This window comes from Pempheris klunzingeri, chromosome 17 (assembly GCF_042242105.1).
Source record: "Pempheris klunzingeri isolate RE-2024b chromosome 17, fPemKlu1.hap1, whole genome shotgun sequence".
NCBI classification, from domain to species: Eukaryota; Metazoa; Chordata; class Actinopteri; order Acropomatiformes; family Pempheridae; genus Pempheris; species Pempheris klunzingeri.
Window position 1 is genome coordinate 9,217,191 of NC_092028.1, and position 17,566 is coordinate 9,234,756.

General features: G+C 42.4%; 1 protein-coding gene across 2 annotated transcripts; it reads left to right on the top strand.

Annotated features, from left to right (window-relative positions):
* The first annotated feature begins 8,236 nt into the window (after nt 1-8,236).
* On the top strand, nt 8,237-16,204 carry LOC139216960 (palmdelphin-like). Of its 2 annotated transcripts, XM_070848207.1 has the most exons (6): nt 8,237-8,343; nt 8,703-8,786; nt 10,961-11,081; nt 11,465-11,606; nt 13,479-13,559; nt 14,296-16,204. In XM_070848207.1, the coding sequence occupies exons 5-6, from the start codon at nt 13,514-13,516 to the stop codon at nt 15,135-15,137; spliced, it is 888 nt and encodes a 295-aa protein (XP_070704308.1). In that variant the 5' UTR covers nt 8,237-8,343; nt 8,703-8,786; nt 10,961-11,081; nt 11,465-11,606; nt 13,479-13,513; the 3' UTR covers nt 15,138-16,204. The 2 variants fall into 2 exon arrangements, with proteins under 2 accessions (XP_070704308.1, XP_070704309.1); XM_070848208.1 differs by lacking the exon at nt 8,237-8,343 and having other exon boundaries at nt 8,757-8,771.
* The last annotated feature ends 1,362 nt before the right edge of the window (nt 16,205-17,566 follow it).

Consider the following 17,566-nt stretch of genomic DNA (forward strand, 5'->3'; position numbering starts at 1 on the left):
TGACTCCACAGAGTTTCATACTTGTCGTCCTGGAGAAGGATGAGACGCGATGAATCGTGAAAAGCAGAGGCGAGAGTGCCAACTTTCAGAGAGGATCTCCTCTGGAAGACATAATGTTGCACTTAGCTGTACGCAGGAAAAGTGGCACACAAGAACACTGGAGAGAGAAGTTCCGTACACCTCGTCATGCTTGTGAGTTTGTAGGTTTGAAGTCCCAAGACGACTTCCTGTCTTGCTTAAATGTTCACAGTCTCTGCTTTTAAGTTAAACGAGACAAACAGACCGAACAAACACAGAAAGCATATATAAACATTTGATCTAAATTTTTTTTACGTTGTAGCATTTCATTGAGTCAAATGGCTGCTGAGTGGTACAATGAATAGCTCTCATTCTGAATACTGTAGCTTTGGCTTCCTTCTGATCTGCTACACTGTCCAGAACAGACTCTGCTGGCTTGATTTATTACTTCAGTAAATATTTCCCAAATTAGTTAATGGTCTCAATCGCTAGTTTCAAGTCCTCTTCAATACAGCATTGTTCATTTTGTAAATCATGATCTCATTTAGAGTAACACAGACGATAAAGCGGGTGATGCCTAAACCCAGCCAATCAAAGGCAGTGTTGAACAACACCTTTGGCTCCTAAACCAAGATGGCGACAGCCAAAATGCCATCACAGTGGCTGCATATGCAGTCTATGGTTGTGTGTAGTGTACTTTTTATTCAGTCCAGCAAATGCAATAAATACTAAAATAGATACTTAAAACTTGGATTCATTGATTTTTTTGGCTACTTGTGGGCAGCAGGATATTACTATCTTGAAAGTTATCATGGTGAACATTGTTAGCAACAGCAGATGCAGAGCATCATTAGCATTCATTTAGAGTCATCTGTCTTTTCATCTGCTGAATACAAGTACAATATTGAATCTCCTTCTAGCTCTGTTTTGCTCTCTACAAACTCCTGGGGGAAATATCTGAGTCTTTAGTGGATTAATGCTCCAATATGTCCTCTGCTCATCACACACTCTGTGGTGAGCTGAGAGGAATTGTAGTGGCGTAATAATTCTCTGTGGTTTTGCCATCACAAGCAATCCCATTCACATTACAGATAGGAAATACCATTTGATTATTATTAAACTAATGGTTATATCCCCTGTAAGGCCTAATTCCTATCAGGTCTGCACACTTAGCATTTCAGTTTGAGGAAATGGAACAACGCATTCTTCCCTACAGAGGCTCCAACAACTGGAACAATCTTGACTTTTTTAACTAACTTGACTCAGACAGAAGTTGCAAGCATGGGACAGCACAAGTGGTATCAGAACAAAAGTCAGCTTTTGCTTTTCAATATTTTGAAATAGAATAGAGGATTGATTGCTGTCCCCTGAATGGCGTTTCTTTGGGATTTGGATACTCTGAAGATTGTTGTAAGAAAACTAGGGTTTCCTTTTTTTCTCTCGAGAGGAAGAGCTGGTACTTCGGTTATAATTGTACTTTTGAAACCACACAGAATCACATAGGACCCATCTTTTGTGTACCACTGATGCTCAAACACTTCACACCCACTCTCGTCACTTCTCGCCAGAACTGAACAAGTGAGTCGTGCGTTAAAAGGAAGCGACTGCTGTAAAAGGCCATTTTGAACCCCCTAGGAGAAGATAAGGTTGGAGAAGATAAGATGCCGCCCCTCCTGGAAGTGATACAGGTTTTGAAGTCCATGTGTCTGCTTTTCCTTTGGCTTGCAGAAATGCTTCTCCTTCACAAGTAGGGAGAAGCCAGATAAGTCATGACTGGGCACTAAAATAGCCAGAGAGACATCAAAATATCCACAATTCATTTCACCTTTCTTGCAACTCAGAAGAACTTCCAAAAGCTGTAGGAGAGGAAGGCATGTAATCATTTTTTATACCAATTGTTAATGGCAACATCAAATGCTGCCTGAGCAGGAGCGCTGAGCTTGAAACGCATTTCCCACCTATCTGCGTGCTAAAGAACTCCCACTGTTGTGTTCTTCTGCTCTATGTGCACTTTTAACTGTGTGCATCAGAAGCCTCAGCAAACACTTTCACATGCAGAAAAAGATCAAAACCACTGGAGACAGAGACAGCTGGCTCTGTGAGGAGGGTGAAGGATGTCTGTATGTTGCACAGAATCCCCTGTACTGAAACACAAGCTGGAGCGTAAAACAAATGAATTGGTCGACCGGTTTTTCCAGCCCAGAAATAGATCTAACAGATAAAACTACAAAAGAAAACTTGCATGCATTGTTACAGACACAGCTTTCATCATTGTGAGATTCATGTAATGTATATGGCATAAAATGTATTCACCTTTAAGCACTGTAGATTCCCAGAAACTAGATTCCCAAACTTTATCAGTGAAGGGAAAATTTGAAGTCAAAAGTGAGAAACCTTCAATATATTAAGCCACATTTATGTTATTTGAGTAATGTGCATGTCCTGCACATGTTGTAATTGTGTGGACCCACTTGTCCTCAGGAGGCTGGTGTCCGTCTCGATGGATGGGCCCAATGGGAATTTCAAGTTTTTTCAACTTCTCCAACAAAAAGCATGTGGAACAGTATGGATGTGCAGCTGGACAAACTTTTTAAATCCATGCACACATGCTACTTTATGATGAATGTGGATACAGGAGACTTGCTTTTACTTTTGAGGATGTCTTCTGGGGGTCTACTTAGATGCTTCATCACTACACTGCAGCAAACCAAACTGGATGTAGCTGACAACAAGACCTGGCTCCAGCCTCAGGGCACTAACATCGGCTCGGGTGCTGAGTCAGTCCTCAAGGTAATGTGGTAAATTAGAACTTATGGTCAGGCTGTTAGCAGTAAATATTTTTTACGGCTTATTATGCTCCTGTCCAGAGCTCAGTGTTGAGCTCAAAGTCCTTGACTTTAGAAGGGACTGCCACACATCACCATAAAAGTGCAGGAGAAGAACCCCCCCCAAAAAAACATCCAGTGGTTAGGTAGATGCTGCCCCTGGACCCCTCCGTCATGATCAGACACCCTGACAGATGAAATGTCTTGTTCGGGTGTTTCTGTGAGGCAAACAGCTGGCAGGAGTTTCTTCTGGTAGGAATAGTTCTGGAATAGGCTTTTGATCATACAAGAGGTCCAAATATTTGTAGTATTTATTTGAACGGTTAAGCGTTGTGCTACAAACAGTCAGTATTATACGGCCAGAAATGTATTTGTTCCACCCTTATATGGATAAATTAATGCTAGCAGGCCAATCACACACATTAATATTTCATATGATCATACTCTCATATTAACTGTAGTTCTTCTTGTACAAGTTATGATCTCTTTTCTCATGGCCCTGCACCTGCCCTATGTGCTGTAGCTCACTTGTTGTATTGCAAATGACCAGACTGTCAAACCTCACAGCAACAGGTAGCCCTGAAAACTAAGCATTACGCATGTTACCTTTTGACTCGTATCACGACACAGAGTGACACATATACAAAGTGACAGAGTAATGCACAGTGTTTAAATCATAGGGTACCGTGTCTGTTATAATTGCACTCATACTGTAAAATAAGGTATTTTTAAGGCCCGCTCATAGAGATATTGGACCAGTAAAGTTAGCAGCATGGACATCATCGGTCGTAAGCTAAAAGTTTAAAGTACAAAATAATTCAATAGATAAACTTTTCTTGTGTTGCTCATTGAGCCATTTTACTGCATAAAAATACGAACAGCTTACTGAACGGCTGCAGCTCTAAATGGGAGTCATGTGCCTGATGCAAAGAGACTTTCTGTTCCGTTCCTTAGACCGTGGGGATTTCTCCTGGGTCATAAACCTCCACGGAATTCAATCCACATCTGGTTGCCTTTCTTTATTTTTACGCTCCAAACGCCTTCATCCTCTCACTGCTACTCTGAGCCCTCCTTGTCATCAGGCCGTTTAGCTTTGAGGTTGTCTCTCTGCGTCTGTGTCCAGAGGAAGCGATATGAATGGTCTCAAAGTATTAACATCCATCGTATGAGCCTGCTTCCACAGGGCTACCATGAGAATAGTGGTGTCTGTGAAACACTGGCTACGCTGCCAACAAATCATCAACCACCCCTGTCACCCATCTCTCATGTCATTAACCTCCGGGTGACACACTCATGCACACGTACACCCACCATGCATACAGTATCATATTCAGATTCACTCACTCCAAGGCAGTGTGTTGGCTGCTGTTTTGTGTTGTTGCGCGCATGTGTCTGTGCGTGTATCAGCTGAGGCTGCTGTCATGACGAGATAGCACTTCCCCTAGGGTTCTCAGTGACCTTGTGCTTCTCAATGAGCTTCTTTTTCATTTTCAAACACAGCAAAAGCTCCCATCCTCCTTCATGAATAGTCACAGCTCCTCATTATATGTCACAAGGACACTTCCCACCTGTGGACTCAGTGGGTGTTGTTATGTATCGCAGATCTAATTTGTCTTGATCTCTGTGTCTCCTCTGATCTCTGCTCTGCTTTGTTCTGCAACACTGCCGTACGACTGTCGCCCCTGCTACTCATCCTCCTACTGCTGCTTCTGTAACTCCTACTGTGTTTATCTCCACTTTGACTTGGGATTTCTACCCTGCATATTCCTTCCATGTTCTTGTGTACACCTGAACATTACACCCATACAGCATGTGCTTGTTGGCAATCTTATTAATACAGCCTCCGTTCTTCTAGGAGGGCATTCCACCAGGTTATGGAGCCTGGCTGCAGGGATTTGTGGAATTTGAACTTTGTTGTCATTGCACAGTCAATTATTACAACAAAATGTGGTTTGGCGACTATCCAGGAAGTTTCAAACATCTTTAAATAGGAAATAAGTAATGATGATCAAAATATCACAATTGAATATCCTGTGGCTGCAGCTTAGATTGGTGATATGACGGCTGATGGCTGCCAGTCATAGTACATAGTAAGGAAATGTCTTCCAGGTCCACACAGCAGAAAAACGTACAATGTAAACAAGTTAATTTTTCATCAGGCTCAAAATTATGTTGCTAGAGCAATATGGCAGTGCCTGTACCCAGGATAATTTACAGTAGGAGGAAGAAGTTATGTGTTGTCTAATCTGTATATACAGTCCATGGTTTACAACAGCTGTGAGGCTGGGCTGTACTAATATTACCAGCAATTGTTCTGTGGCGTGAGTGTGTGTGTGCAGCTGAGGTTATTTCATGCGGTGTGTATGGGCTGAACGAGCAACATTCTGCCACCTGCGAAAGTTTTATCTTGTTAGAGGGGAGATTTAAATTAAGTTCTGCAAACACAAAACATAGTTCCACACGTGCAATGGTTGAAAAAAATGCTGCGTTCGTATGGTAGACACGAGTACTGAACCGAAAGAAATATAATTCCTTCCTTTATGCCCCTACATATCACTCTTCAGCACAGTCTGAGATAACCAAACCTGAGCAGACCAGACCTGAGCAGCAAAGGCGGAGACATCTTCCTTTGAACTCTGTTTAAAGGCAATTTTGCACAGCAGTGCTTTGAGCTAAATGCTAATGTCAGTATGTCAAGGAGACGTCCCCACTGCTGCTTCATTAGCTGGAGACGTCCCTGGAATAATGGAGCGATACATCAAAGACGGGTGGCAATAAAGTACAGTTGAGGCTGATTGGAATGTCATTTGTTTTGCAGGTATTTAGTAATAAATAAAATTATTAAATAATACTGCGAAAATGAAATAATCCCACTGAGGATAAGTACCAGTCCCACTGTTCAGAGGTCACAGCGATATATCATCAGGATTATCCCATACTCATGACCAAAGAGCACACAGGGAATTGTACTAACCCCAACACAACGACGTCACCTCATTTTCAGATATGAAATGGGGGGATCTGAAGTCAACGCTGTCTAGTTGGGCGGCGCATTCGCTCGTCAGGCAGCATGCACGCGCCTGAAGCAGATATTCCCTTATCTCTGGTGAACTAACAAACAGTCATTAACGGTAAATTATAATACATCTCAAAGGGCTTATAAGCCTGCTGACTTCAAAGAGACAATCGTTTGCGGAGAGCAGCTTTGATGTAACGTGCATGTAGGAAGTGTGAAGTCTGACACAGGATTATGAACCAGGGAGCATAACTTATATGTGAAGCTTCTGAGCGTATCCTGATGTCTATGGAGAAATTTCAATCGATTCATTAGATAACATCACGGTTCAAAAATTGGTTTGTCGCGGTTAAGAGTACGAGGAGCATTTAATATGATCATCTACCATATATTTGAATGCACGCATCACTCCAATTTGCAAAAGGAAAATAGTTGGTTTTTTTGTTTCTTTTTCTTGTAACTCAATAATTTTGGTAAATCCAGTAAAATCACTTGAAGTCACGAAACAAAGTCAAGGCCACAGCTATGTGAAAGTGTGATTTCAACAGGTGGAGCTAAAGTACACTTTACAGCCTGGAGGGTTCAGAGTGCAAGTTAAATGTGTGAGGAATGTGAGCTATATCTATCCACAGCTTCACACTACGGGCCCCACTCCCTCCCACTCTGCCTGTCAAAGCTGAGGCTGTGTGAGCTCGGTGCTAGCAAAGGTTTAGATATTCGATCTGTCGGGGTGTGAGATGATCAATATCTACTGTAGGTAGCGCAGCACAGTGTCTTTATCACTCCTCCTCTCCGTTTCAATGAGTGAGTCGAATCAGCTGGAGCAAACAGACTCTGCATCTCTGTGTGGTTCATGATGTGAAGTCAAGTACACAACACCCAAAGGAATGCTGGGAATCAGTAGCTCATCAGGATACTCACATTGTCATCCATAAAGAATAAAACCGGTGATAGTTATATTTTTCTCTTTGTCAACCCATTGACCAAAACCAACAATCTTTTGAATCCAAAGTCTAGATCTTTTTCCTCTGTGCCATAAAACACATCAATGAGCTGCAGTGTTGAACTGGGTGACATGTCCCTCAGTTACCATGTACACACACTTTAGTTTACTCTGACTCATTCCCCACACACTGTCCTACTGCACTAGTGCACCAAATGTGTATTAATCTGTGGCTCAAAAATAGTCCTGATCAAGTGCATTTGCTTACATTTGCACTTCCGCAGGACTCTACTGTTTTAGGAAATTAATGATTTTAAATATTTACATCTTCATTAACACGGAATAAATGAGCTCGGTTCTGCTCACTGGTTGGTGTTGCTATTTCCATGGGATTTGAAGAGCATAAAAGAAGAATGTCTACAGTCTCGCTCACAGCTTTGTGAGGCTACACTGAGGTGCAGAATTTCTTTAAGCTAAATGCTAACATCAGCATGCTAGCATGCTTACAGTGACAATACTACCATGCTGATGCTTAGCAGGATAGTATTTGCCGTGTTCACCATCTTAATTTAGCATGCCAGCATGCTAACATTTGCACTAAACACAAATGCTGAGACTGGTCATCCTTTGGTTAGCATAGCTGTTTGTACAAAATTTCATGCAACAATAGGCCTACATACGGTATCATAAAACTCCCTGCGTCCATCATAGACACAACTAGAAACCTGGCACAACAATATTAAAACTTAATTTCACCACTCAAAGTATTCTGTTTAATAAGTGGCAAAGAAGTACCAAGAAATGCTGCAAGCGTTATCGAATGTCTTTCCTCTTGCCCTTTCCCAGACCACCAATTTGAACTTTCACCTCACATCAAAATAATCTTACCGCACCAACCTCATCTCATGTCACTTCAGTGGAACGGTCTCACTTGATCTGCATTGCCTGAAGTGAGCGCCCAGAGAACATTCCCCAGCTAACTTTCTGGCCAATAATCACTGATCTGTGAAATGAACGGTTGGAGGGCCCGCGTAGAGCCTGCTTGACCTCTCCTGAATGTAAAATCTGCCCAAACACAAGTGACCCACTTCACGAGAGACAGAGAAGGCCTGGAGTGGACCTCCGCTTGTTTACAGCTTACATTAACAGTACAGATACAGCAACAGCATGCATACAATGTGCTGTGTCACTGAACTATTTCTCTCGGCATCCCTGCACTCCGCCAGCTGTATCTCCCTGCTTTAATCTGGCGGTCACGTCTCCTAAAAATATCCCCCCCCCTCTCTCTCTCTCCGTCTCCCTCAGTACTCTGCTTTCATACAGAAGAAGTCCTTGTCTTCTGGGACCATGACTGCAAAGGGGTGTTACCGAAGAATTATATTAAAAAAGCGGGTGTAACCTACTACCATAAGTACATAGTTCTTGGACCAAGTTTTGTCTTTTTGTTAGAAGAAGATATACAGCAGTTGCAGTTCGAGTTCACATGAACCTGCCTTTTCTGCTGCTGAGAGATAACTGAGAAGAGTCCTCATATGTGAGGGGTAAGTAATGATAGCGTTACTGTTGCTTTTATGTTGCTTTCAGTGTTTTTACATGTCATAGGTGAAGCAGGTAAGTGAGGGGAGCTGGGATTGAGTTGGGATTCAGTCTTTGGCAAAAGGCGAGTGGAGATCCTGAAATAAACGCTGTAAAACAATAGATTCTACCAACCTGCCTTATCAGCTCTCGTATGAGATATATGTACATATATATTTATATATGTACATATATATATATATAAATCAGTGTAGAATTTCAGAGTTTTCGCTCCGCTTGTGCATGAAGTGCTCAGTTATTGCCCCTCTTCGCATTTTTTTCTCCTCACATTGTTCAAAGATCTTGCGTGTTCTTCTGTCGCCAGGAGAGGCATCAACAGCAGGAAGAAGAGAAGAAGCTGAGGCGGAGGGAGACCAAGGAGGAGTGGTTGAAGGTAACTCAGAAAAAGGTGATTCAAATGAGAGGAATCCTTCCCGTTGTGACTCCAAACTACTTAAATAAAAAAGAAAATAAAAGCTCATTATTATGGCCAATATGCTTATTTGCTCTCTCATCTAACTTAGAGTTAGAGGAAAAGATTGTGAACACTGAGGGCTGGGATCTACGCATTGTGTTTTCATTGTTTTCAGTCATTTCCAGCTGCTTCATTTAAAAAAAATTGACCACTGCTGTGTCCCACCCTCATATCATGTCAGGCCTCATGGCCGTTGCCAAGCTAGCCGACGCCTCGCTCAAGTGTTCAGGGTGGGGTGACTTGGACTTCATTATGACTGATTTACTTCCAGGAACACATGAAAAAGTTGTTTTTAGTCACATGCTGTCACTGATTTCCTGCCCCAGACCCAGGATTCCTTGTTTCTATGTCAACCTGGCCTACAGGAGGAAATAAATGTAATTATAACTCGCTGGCTGTTCCAGTGTTGAAAATAATAAGTCGAGGGGAAGTGGTGATGACAGAAAAGGAGAAAAGGGGCATTATTCTGATATGGGTGGGAGTTCTTTGCTCTGAGATGTTATGCATCACATTAACTGCTTCACGGTTCCCTGCAGGACATGTAGTTTTGAAAATAAACAACACAGAAAAACCAACATTATCTATGTAGCCCAGTGCTGCATCGTGCACACTGTAAAAGCCTCCCACACAAACAGTGTGCAACACATTTCTGCTTTCTCCAAACACCCGTTGCCTCGGGGGAAGTGCACTGCTAGCGGGAGGGACAGACCATCCCCACTGCAGTTGAATGGGTTTAGCCTGAAGATGCTTTATCTTTGTGGCAGCTAAATGTTAGGCCGCATTTGTCACTTTCTCTTACTTGAGACCAAAGGAGATATTATTAGGTATTGTCAACATCTCTGCTGCAACTTCTGTCTGTTTGTTTGTTCCCGGGCTCACCCACCAAGCGTGGGACCCATGCATAGATACATGGCCCAGATCTGTGCGGAGAGCTGGATCAATCAAGAGTTTTAGGGCTTCAAGTGTTTGAACAAAGGCATTGTCGGATTTCAGGTTGCATCTCCCGCTCATGCCGTGGTCGGGCTTGAGTGACAGATCGCAGCTAAGCTCCAGGAGCGGGCTGTCGGGGGCTTGTGGCAGGGGAACGGAGGAGTGACACCTTTTCGCTGTCACTGTCTGACAACACCAGTCTGCTGATCCTTCTCGTCCTCAGCGAGATCCAAAATGGCAGCACCACAGGCCTTGTTCGGCCTGTAGAGGAGCCAAAATGGCAGAGGGCCGGTGCCAGGTGGCTGGCTGTGTGTGCTGATCCCCTGAACGGCCGCTTCTGTTCTATGTCATCACAAGCAGAACGCTTGGTGTGCAATGTGTTTGTTTTGGTTATGTCTCCGTTTCCTGTTGGGGAATATGGTGGAAGAGAATCGATGCTAAACCTGGAACAACGATCGTCTAATCATAGCTTAGCAAACAGAACCAGACACAGCAGGTCTGTCGAGCTTTGGGTTTCTCCACATGCTACAGCAGAGTGCATGGTGCTGGAGTAAAAGAGATACTGTGTATCCAAAGCGTTTGGGGGGAGGGTTCTTTTTCCAAACGTTTCCAAAACCAGGAATAGTGGAATGGATTATCTTGTGTGTTTATCTGCAGTAACGGATAGCATGTCCAGCTAACAAGCCTACCCAAAGCAGTAGCCTGGCGTTAATTTTAAGGTTAACAGTTAGCACATCATTAATTAACTACATTATTTTGTGAGTTTACAGATTAAAGACAGCAAAAATGGAAGCTGGTCCTGAATGGTGTCAGAGTTCAGGGTAACATAAGCAGCTCTCTCTGGCTCTTTCACACACTAGTCCTCATCCCAAAAAGCTTTTTCTTGTATATTTAAAAAGAGAAAATACACATTTGAAAATGCATGTATGAAGTGTATGAAAGCAAAGCAGCAGAACATCGCAGCTAGAGGGAAATAACAGCCTGGTCTTTCCATCCACCACAGTACAAAAAAAGCCTTTTCTTTACATCCATGTCTTCTACCTGGATCAACAACAGTGATGATGATGATGATTTTTACCTGGGAATTGTAGCTTTAGCTCCACTCTATAAATTCAAGCCATCCAGTGCATATTTAGGACCCACTTATGGAGTTTTCTTGATTTCTTTTTCCCATACAGAGGAAATATTTGAGGGAGCAGTGGCTCAGTGAAACAGCTCCAGTGTTCCCGTCATTCCTTCACTTCACTGCTTCAGGCCCCGTCAACTACTACAAGACGAAGACGACGAGAACACAGCAGCGTGAGCCAAATTTCAGCCACAGTGCACTTAATTTGATCACAATTTTACAGTGTGAAAGACATTTGTGATGGAGGTTTTAAATTACACTCAGCTGGCTCACATGTCCATTTCCAAACATGAAAATATTTGCCATGAAGCAGTGAATACAGTAATTTTGTCACAGATATACTTCTGTAATGACCATGGCATGACGGGACCAAAGAGGGCAGCCATATGACAGATGATGTGATGGATTATAGACTAGGACACAAACACACGACTCACAATGTCTCTTTTTTCTTGGTTCACTGCACTGAATATTTATGATTTTAGCTCTAATGTGCATCTTTTTGTGTTGACAAATTATGTCTGTGCCAATGTGTGTGTGTGTGTGTGTGTATCAGGGAACAATCCAAAAGTCAAAAGACGCCTGAGGACAAGGAGGAGGAGGCAGCTGATGCCAGAAAAGAAGAACAAGCCTTCCAAGAAGAAAATAAGGAATCTGTCATCTGGACTGCTGCTGCCAGAAAACACAACCACTATCAGGTGAGATAGGCGGACAATAAATTCACACAGACTAAAACAGCCATTCAAATATAGCAACTTCTAGGAGGTTGCATCATGTGCGGTAGAGAAAGTTATCCAAAAACATTTTCTGATTTTAGAATCTGTGAAGGCAATGAATAAATAGATACAGCAACATGTCCCCCTTCAGCTAAAAGTCTCCTCAAAGACTGAATTTTTAAAAATCAATTCATTCGTGAATATGAAATAGGGGTCAGTGGGCGCACATTGTACTCGGCTTGGCCTTGTGCCACATCTCAGGCAGTTGAGTGTTAAATGAGTCAACGTTACAGCCCATAGAAAATAATCTACTAACAGTAAAATATCCAGAACAGTGCTACTAAATAATGATTTTTATTGCTGCATGCATAAATTCAAATTCACCCATTTCTGGGTTTTCAAGTTTGAATATTTCCACTATGACCTAAAGTTAAACACTTAAAGGCAGGATCTAGAGGCACTTTTTGTTATATTTGGTTGAAATTCTCATAATGGCCCAACAGCAATCGGTATATGAAATAGTTTGACAAAAATACAGGACTGTAATAAACTCGTCTAATCATTTCATTCTGACCTATGGGAATGACTGGACAGCCGACATGCCCTTCTACATACATACCTGCCTACCTGTGCACATGCTACAAGTGCACGCATCGCACATGACCGCAGTCTTCTACAAGGCTAAAGCTAGTGACCTAGTCGCACAGCAAATCCTCTGAGCTGAGTGAACAGTTACTATGAGTTAAAGGTATGTTACAGGCCGTTCTGCTTGTGTTACTATGATTCCGGTGGGATATTTCCAGTCGGATGCTTTTAAAATCTAGCTATTCCCATTCATTTCTCCAATGTTGCAGACTCTACCTTTAATGCATTAACATAATCTGACATTTATCAGATTTTGTAGCCTGGAATTTTCTTCTTACATGAAGCAAACACATCAGTCCAACACAGCAGGGCTACAATGGTTCTTAGGCAAAATAACCTCAGTGTCTCTTGGCATGATTGGACTAGGCTTGGTTCGAGACTTCTAAGATGATGAAATATTTATGGCAGGGCACAAGCTGGGATGGGCTCCGGAGACGGGGACACGTGGCGGCAAGTGTTTAAAGTTGCCGACTCAGTGTCTGTTTCAAGTGTCTGACCACGGAGAGCACTTAAAATTGTCTCATTTCTTTAGCCAAAGGCTGGCACTGACAAGCACATACAAGGTAAGAAGTCTGCCGGGCTGTAATCATCAGCAGCTTACCATCAGCTTCAATCCATTCTTTGTCACTCTCACGACTGTGCCTGCCTACAATCTATTCTCTCTTGACAAAATGATAATTTAGCATAACTAAGTCTTGGCATGAAGAATCATCATTTAAATCAGGCTGACAGAATGGAGCCACGAAGCAGAAACAGCTCTGCTTTGACGGTGATGACATTACTTACATTTTGCCTCTATGTGACTCATTCCGCTGTACGAGAACACCATTAGGGCGAAAGTTTATCCCAAGCCCGTCTTGGCCCATGTCCACCTACTGCACATATTACAGAGAAGCTGGGAGGAAACAAATAAGAACAGGGTGACAGAATATAACAGAACCACACTGAACACATCACTAAAGTATGAACACTGAAACACAGATCCACACTTCAGTAAATAAAGATTAGTGTACTAATTACAGTCTCTCATTCAAATAATATTAATCTGAAGCTTCCTGCTAAACTCATATGTGGTGTGGACTGGTTAAAACACAAAACTGACATCAGAGCACTTCCTTATTGGAAACAAACACTGAGGATATAAATACTGATTGAATTTTTAGTTGAACTTAGGTACGGTACAACACATACCTATGTTTTCTTTTTCAGTGAATAAAGAGGCCGAGGATCACGTCTCCATACAAATGGCACAAAGGATGTTTCATGAAAGTGGGCAAGATGGCCGATCAGGTGAAGCACAGGAGCAGACTTTGCTCTGATTTACCATAAATGTAGATGTTCAGTATTTAGTATGGTGTAAGTAACGGGCTGAGGATGCCGAGGTCATGTATTCACTATTTTTGCCCCTGAAGTGCAGATTCGCTTCTATAACTGACTGATTCTTTTAAAAAGGTGATTATATGACTAAACAGTGCCAGAACAGAAGTGAAATATTCCATCATGTAAGATTATGAATATATGACTCGATAAACAGGAATTTTGGCTACAGAATATCATCACTTATTTGCATTAGTTTTTCTGTTCTGCTCTTGCAAATAATGACCCCTTTATTTAATGTCGCTCTGCCCCCGGGGTACGACTTAACGAGGGGACTGAGGTGAATGGCCCGAGAACAATGTTATATTTAGCCCACTTTGTTATGTTTGTTAATTTTTATGCCCGCTGGAGGGCTGTATGGAGTAAGAAGCTGCCATGTTTTGCTTATTGCATCTCTCTATATTGTGCTTTGTGCAGGCTCACATTAGTCACACAAAGTCCTGACCTGGCATTAACCTTTGCACCTCTCACCCTTTGACTACACCCACGACTACAACACACTGAACAACAAAAGGACCGGTCCTGGAATGCACATGACTAAGAACTGTTGAGAATTTTAATATTTATCTGTAATTTAGCTTTGAGAGTTGTCTTCCTTTGAGCATTTAATCCTCTTATTTTGAATTCCGTTCTGTACCCTATATTGCAGTCCTGGGAACTTTGGCAGTGCAGGTCGAGAGAGACCCTAAGACGGGTGCCACCATCGTTAAGTCAGTGGCACCCGTCTCCACGCCGGCTAGTGCTCCGATGGCCACCACCGTCTTCGACGATGGCAGGAAGAGTATCCACGCTGTCGGTGGGGTGGGAAGTCAACCTTCTAATGAAGAGCTTGGCCAGATCTTGAGCGTTATCGATGGGGTTGGGATGAAAGTGCTGCTGGATGAGGTCCCAGTCACGCCAAACAAGGCAGAGACACAAGAGAATGTAGATGCCAGGAGCGCCCTGGAGGGAAAGGTCATGTCTTCTTCTACCAGTCATACCATGTCAGAGGAGGACGATATGCAGTTAGACAACTCTGGAAGCTACGACTTGGGAGCGGAGCATGAGAAAGAGGACAGTATGGGAGACGAGGAGGATGAAAAAGAGGACAGAAGCATCATGGCAGTTGGAGACACTGCAGGAGAAGTAGGTAACGTGGAGGATCAAATGTTGGTGGAGGGCCCAGTCACCCTTTTGTTCCTGGGATACACTGATGCTACAGCTGACAACAGCCAGGAGGACCACGAAGACATGCTCACTGTGGAGCGCGTGATTATCACTGAGGAAGGAGAAGAGCATGTCTTAGGACCTGAAAGGCCTGCCTCACCACAGGCAGGGAAAGAGTACCAAGGCCAAGAGTTTCAGGACATTCCCCTGGATGGAAAAGCGGCAGCAGTTAACGTCCAGGAAGAGGAAGGTGATAAGGAGGTGCAGAATTCATCTTCACCTCCTATAGCAGCAGGAGAAGGCACCTCCAAGCGCAAGACCTGTCAGTGTTGCTCCGTCATGTAACAAAATGAAGAGAGAGACTGCTTTATCCTAACATTTGTAATATTTGCGCCTTGCATTAGACACTATATACTGCATTGCTGCCTTAACGACTCATCTGAGAGAATATAGCACCACCTAGCACTACCTACAAGAGTTGTGGCTGTTAGCACCCACCACTTCACTTCACGCTGCCAAAGAAAGAGACATTTATTCAGCTTTAGGTTCTTCTATAGCAGATGTGAACTGACAACAGCTCTGAGGAACTACTGAAATCCACTTCCTCCCTCTGGTGGCCAAAGTTGAGAATTTCAACATGCTCTGTTACGGGCACGTAGGTACTTCTCATCTCAAATGTGTCTCTGCCTTAGGACTTGTTCTGTGCCTTCTCAGCCAAAAATATGCTATATGTTAAGCATAGTTTCCTCTAGAAATGGAAAAAGCCAAAGAGCAGAAGCAGCACATTTCACAGCTTTGGGCATGAATAGTAATCATGTACAATCGAGGTGTGATCCATTGTGTTCACTTTAATGTTCATTTGAAAAATGAGTGACATTTGTAACATCCTTTTAGAATTGTACTTTCTTACCCACTGCTACTCAGGGCTGTAGCTTCCACTTAGGACAGCAACAAGGTTTCTACTTTAAAGGTGCTAGTAGGTGGATTTTTCTTACTTTTGGATAGAGCCAGGCTAGCTGTGTTCAGTTGCTCAGCTGCTGCACCTTCATATTTACCGCACAGACATCGATCGAAGTGAAAAGTATTTCTCAAAATGTCAAACTGTACGTTTAAATTTGACCATTTTAGGCTTGAAACATGCATTATTTCTACATCAGAAAATGGAAAAGCTCTGAAATTGTATTTAGGTATAATAAAAGGAGATAAAATATGTAAAACAAAAGATTTTGGCAGATAAATTACTATATAAAATGTGGGGGGAAACATTTTTGCAGACTTCTTCTTGTGGCTAGTGAAAAATGTTTAGGGCAGGTGGGGTTGCAATGTGGGAATTTCATTCCCATTTCTAAAATCCTGGCTGAAATACAACTATCTGCTGTGTTTTATCATTTGTATCACTGTATTTTGGTATAAACTTCATTCATTGCAGTGGATGCTGACTGGGATATTAGTGTGTTCATTGCGTCTAGTTTCTTTAAAATCCCACTTTACATTTGAACTGCACTCACTGTAGTATACAGACTTTCCACGTCTCTAGATAATGCAACAATATGGGGCATTTTAATAAAGTTAAACTCCTTCTACAGCTCAGTATACAATAGTTATAGCGTTCTATTCTGCTAATAGGAGTGTTGAACTCTGCATCACCACCCTATACGTACTGTATATAGACACTTAAATCACAACAGTGCTGCTGTGGTTCATTTGAAGTGCATACCACATCTGAAAGAAGAGGATTTTATTGGCTCACATGACACAGGACGGGAAAGTACAGGTGCTAAGTAGATCAGCTGGATCATCAGCTGGATCATTCATGTTTCCTTTGAGGTTGGTGCCATCACGCACTGGACAACAGCAGCACGCTACAGTCAGGTGGGTCTCTTCCTTCCACATTTCTACATTATGTTATTCATTTTGGAAGTGTTTGCTTCTCTAGCACTCTTTTCTCTCTCTCTGAGCGAGTGCCAGGTTCCAACAGTAAAATATGACTTGATCAAAACGAGGAAAAATACAGATAAAGATGTCATAATCATTAGAACTGAATGCGCAATCTCTCTTAAGTAGTATATTAGATTTGAATAGCATTTAAAGTGATTTATAAAAACTGGTTTTACTATCAGCGGTGTAGAAAATGTTCCATGAAAGAAGGATGCAGTAAACAGCTTAAGCTCATTAAGGCGTATTAATATGTCCTGTTGCTTGAGCTTTATATACACTATGGTGCTGCTGTCAGTAATCCTCAAATGTAGTGTGGCAGGCATTAAGCCCCTGAATGCAGGTGTAAGTAACTCATAGGTTTAAAGGTGCAGCTCAGGGGACATGATAACGTCAGGAGAATATTTCTATTATTCTATTATTTTCATCTTGAAACATGATGCATCTGAATACATATCTAGTTAAAGAGGAATAGTTGTTATAGGCTGAACACAGACCTCTAACAGTTCAACTCACTGTGGCTCGAGGATAACAGGCATTAGTCCGATGAGTTATGGTCTGTTATAGCAGACAGAATAATGGAAAACCATTATCAATTTCAAAAGGCAAACTGGCGAGATGGTGAGAGCCTCTGTGGCCGGCCAGGCTGCAGATACTGTACATAGTGTGCGTGCCAAAACAGACAGAGCAAAGCCGATTACTCTTTCTCTTTTGTCAGCGGAATTGGGTTGCTAGGTCACAGCGGGGGAGAAAAGTCACCAAAACAACAGAGAAGCAGCATGCCCTGCTGACAAAAAAAGAAAAAGTGATGTAGCTCTTGATCATTTTAGTGGTTTTTA

Coding starts and splice junctions, on each gene's coding strand:
- LOC139216960 (XM_070848207.1), top strand. CDS start 13,514: ATGGCACAAAGGATGTTTCATGAAAGTGGGCAAGATGGCCGATCAG. Junction 13,560..14,295: donor TGGGCAAGATGGCCGATCAG/GTGAAGCACAGG, acceptor CCTATATTGCAG/TCCTGGGAACTTTGGCAGTG.